At 42.0% G+C, this 4,112-nt stretch overlaps 1 protein-coding gene across 1 annotated transcript in view; it reads left to right on the plus strand.

The window, feature by feature from the left end:
* Positions 1-3,877, plus strand: part of ppp1r2 (protein phosphatase 1, regulatory (inhibitor) subunit 2) — a 17,650-nt gene extending 13,773 nt beyond the window's left edge. The window contains exons 5-6 of the mRNA XM_032526196.1: positions 906-1,100; positions 3,479-3,877. Of these exons, the coding sequence (XP_032382087.1) occupies positions 906-1,100; positions 3,479-3,498 (215 nt within the window). The 3' untranslated portion in view covers positions 3,499-3,877. The remainder of the gene's footprint in view (positions 1-905; positions 1,101-3,478) is intronic.
* Positions 3,878-4,112: the final 235 nt, after the last annotated feature.

A 4,112-nucleotide genomic window follows, 5' to 3' on the forward strand; every position in this document is an offset into this window, starting at 1 on the left:
ACACACATCTAAACTCTTTTAATGTTGCTGTGGGACAAAGTGAGACTAGCCTCCAATCTGACGCCATGTATGTTGATATTATGTCTAGTGGATCGATACAAATAACAACATAGATATTTTGAAACTTTTGATATTTATTGTCCCTCAACAGGCCACAACTGGGCAACATTAAATAATGCTTGTTAAGCACTATAGCAAACATAAATAACAAATCAACTCATTGACTGACTTGTTTGTGTTGTTTGTTGTGTGTCTGACTATGCATGCCGTTGAACACCCGCCCAACACTACCTCTGATTGGCTTACCAGGAAATTTTACTCAACCTCAGCCAATCATTGGCATTTATGCGCTTGTCTCGTGCACTACCCACTAACCAAGGAAGAAAAAAAGTCTTTGCCTCTCGGCTCAGAGATCTGGTTGGTCTGATGAAAAGAAAAAGAAAAACTGCTTCAATTATCCGCAACGCGCCGCATTTTTTGGCAGTAACAGTAATAGCGTTATTAAGATGGGAAGAGTAATCAATTAGATGTTACTGAAAAAGAATAACGCCGTTATTCCCATCACTGGTCACACCCTCACTTTACCTTATTTTAGTGTAATTACCATCCATCTTAAGGTTTGCAGCAAACAAAAAAGCTATTGTTTACTAAAATAAGCCTCATCAGTTGCCTTACTGTGTCCCATTTGGCGTCTGACCTCTTTTTTAAAGGCAGAAAAAGATTTTTACTGAGCAGCTTCCAGGTGTGATCGTGGAGAAGTGCATTCATCTGTCTGTCGATCATGATGAAAAGGTTGAACGATTGATTTTATCAGTAGATTCATAGTATAATTTACCACCCTAAATTGTGCAAGCACCCATTGCTTTTGGCAAATTAAAGTGATTTTAATATATCTTCCTCTGCAGCCAAAAAGACTCATTTTCAGATGATGAGAAAGATGCACTACAACGAGGGCCTGAACATCAAGCTGGCCCGTCAGCTCATTGCCAGCGAGCTAGAAGAAGAGGAGGATGAAGACGAAGAGATGAGGGATGACACAGAAGAGGCGAGGGAAGACACAGAGGAGACGGAGGAGATCAGTGTTGACCCGCCACAGGAAGGTAAGGAGAGTGAGACTGTCGCTGTGCACGTCAGGATGAAACATTTGAACAGTTTCCAGTCAAACAGTTTTTCAGTATGTTTAATCTGGCGTAGTGCTGTGGTACACCTTCAAAATACGGCTGAAGTGAAGAGGTTTAGAAATAATGGTCTTGTGCACTGATGCACGCTGTAAATATGGATATCATTAGATTAAATAGCTGGCTCCAGTTGTTTGGGCCGCCCTGTGTTTCAGTTTTACCCACAAAGCTGTGCATCAGGAGAAGTGTTCTAGTGGTTATGATAAAGGATGTGTCACAAAATGATCCCTTTGATCTACCCCTATGCCAATATAGCATTCCTGTTTTGGACATACCTAATATTTCATAACAAAAAATAGATTTAACTGGCTTGTGACGGCTAATAACTCTTTAAGCAGTGATTAGTTATTTGTTAAACCTAAAACCTACAAGATAAAGATTCACATTCAAGTTAATGACAAAAGACATAGAACAGGCGAAATGACCTCAGAGTGATCTATAAAGTGCCCTTTAGGTTCAATTGTGTTAGAAAAAGGAGAGAGAAACAAAAACATTTATATAAAAGGGTTAGGGTTAGGGTCAGTTTGTAAAATAATCAAATGCATCAAAGGTAAAAAAAAGAAGAAAAAGAAAACACTTTACATCACTTGAGGGCTAACTAACTTTCTGATACTAGTTATACTGAAGATATGAAACAAGATGTTGAGTTCTTTTGTGGAAAAGATGTAACCCTTTATTTATGTATTTATTTATAAAGATTATTTTTTGTGCTTTTCCGCCTTTATTGGATAGGACAGCTAGGTGAGAAAGGTGAGAGAGAGGGGGAAGACATGCAGGAAAACGTCACAGGTCGGATTCGAACCCTGGACCGCTGTATTGAGGCGTAAATGTATTGAGGATTATTAGGAACACCATTATAATACTGTGTTTGACCCCCTTTCGCCTTCAGAACTGCCTTAATTCCACATGGCATTGATTCAACAAGGTGCTAAAAGCATTCTTTAGAAATGTTGGCCCATATTGATAGAATATGATCTTGCAGTTGATGGAGATTTGTGGGATGCACATCCAGGGCACGAAGCTCCCGTTCCACCACATCTCAAAGATGCTCTATTGGGTTGAGATCTGGTGACCGTGGGGGCCATTTTAGAACAGTGAACCATTGTCATGTTCAAGAACCAATGTAACGATGCCCAGTTGGCACTAATGGGCATAAAGTGGGCCAAGAAAACATCCCCCACACCACTATACCACCACCACCACCTGCCACAGTGGTAACAAGCATGATGATCCATGTTCTCATCTGTTTACACCAAATTCTGCTCTACCATCTGAATGTCTCAACAGAATCGAGACTCATCAGACCAGGCAACATTTTTCCAGTCTTCAACTGTCCAATTTGGGTGAGCTCTTGCAAATTGTAGCCTCTTTTCCTATTTGGAGTGGATAGGATGGTACCCGGTGGGTTCTTCTGCTGTTGTAGCCCATCCGCCTCAAGGTGTGGCGTGTTGTGGCTTCACAAATGCTTTGCTGCAGTTGTACAAGTGGTTATTTCAGTCAAAGTTGTTCTTCTATCAGCTTGACCATTCGGCCCGTTCTCCTCTGACCTCTAGCATCAACAAGGACTGCCGCATACTGGATGTTTTTCCCTTTTCACACCATTCTTTATAACCCTAGAAATGGTTGTGCTGAAATACCAGTAACTGAGCAGATGGTGATACTCAGACCGGCCGTCGGGACCAACAACCATGCCACGCTCAAATTGCTTAAATCACCTTTCTTTCCCCTTCTGACATTCAGTTTGGAGTTCAGGAGATTGTCTTGACCAGGACCACACCCCTAAATGCATTGAACAACTGCCATGTGATTGGTTGATTAGATAATTTCATTAATGAGAATTGGAACAGGTGTTCCTAATAATTCTTTAGGTGAGTGTATGTGCGCCTGCTCTTCCCACTGACCCCAACCCGGCCACATCTAACACATTTTTAATGGGGAATAGGCCTGCACGATTTGAGGAAATGTTTTAGCTTAGAATTGATATCACAATTCTCTGCCACGATGTTTATTGCATACATGAACCATAACAAGACAAAACAAATTGACACTACCAAACATAGATTTTTCATCCAAGTCATTCAAAATAAAAAACCGCGAACAGGGATGAATTGAGAACGTGATTTTATAACTATTAATCGTGCTTTCCTAATGGGGAGTTTGTTCATATTCCCCAAGCTACTCTATTTGAGGATCAAAGTACAAAGAGAAGAAAAGAAATTGGGGAAATATTACATTTTTATTTTTTTTCTATCTCGGCCTATCTTTCTGTTCTCACCTTTGTCTGCCTGTTTGTTCTCCAGCTGATTCTCTGGACTCGTAGATGAGGCTTCTCCCCCACCTTCAGCCCTGTGTGTCGGCTCCAGATCCAGACAGACTATACCAATGCACTCTTGTGATTTTAAACGCTGGGCCGTACAGCAGACACCGCTTCACCACCGCTATAACAAACAGCCATAACCTCCCGGGCACCTGTCTGTCTTCTACTGTTCGTCAGAACTGTGCAATATAACCTTCAAACACTCTGGATTTTAACTCCCAGAATCAGTTCAACACACAAGAGAAGACTGCTGCTCCCTTCTCCCCTCTCCTGTTGCCAAGAATTTCCTCTCCTACCTCCTCTGGACTAGCATCGCACTGAAGAATTTGTCATTCTGACCCTGAAAGGAGGATCAAGGCCATCTAAAAACAAAACAAAAAAAACTGTTGGGTACCAGGATGTGCGTCTGGCCGCTCCAGTCTTTCTGCGGGCCACAGAGCCAGTACGTCAGCCCTGGAGGAAGCCAGGGGAAACCCCACGGCCCCACTAAAGGCATATCTGAGACATGACGACAGCCCTCATACTGGGTGCTCGTCAGGCGGCTTTTTTATTTCTGTTTTGCTTTGTGACCACCACTATGTTGCATTTTTTTTTTCGCCCTTCAGTACATTTTGTGG

This window comes from Etheostoma spectabile, chromosome 9 (assembly GCF_008692095.1).
Source record: "Etheostoma spectabile isolate EspeVRDwgs_2016 chromosome 9, UIUC_Espe_1.0, whole genome shotgun sequence".
Taxonomy (NCBI): domain Eukaryota; kingdom Metazoa; phylum Chordata; class Actinopteri; order Perciformes; family Percidae; genus Etheostoma; species Etheostoma spectabile.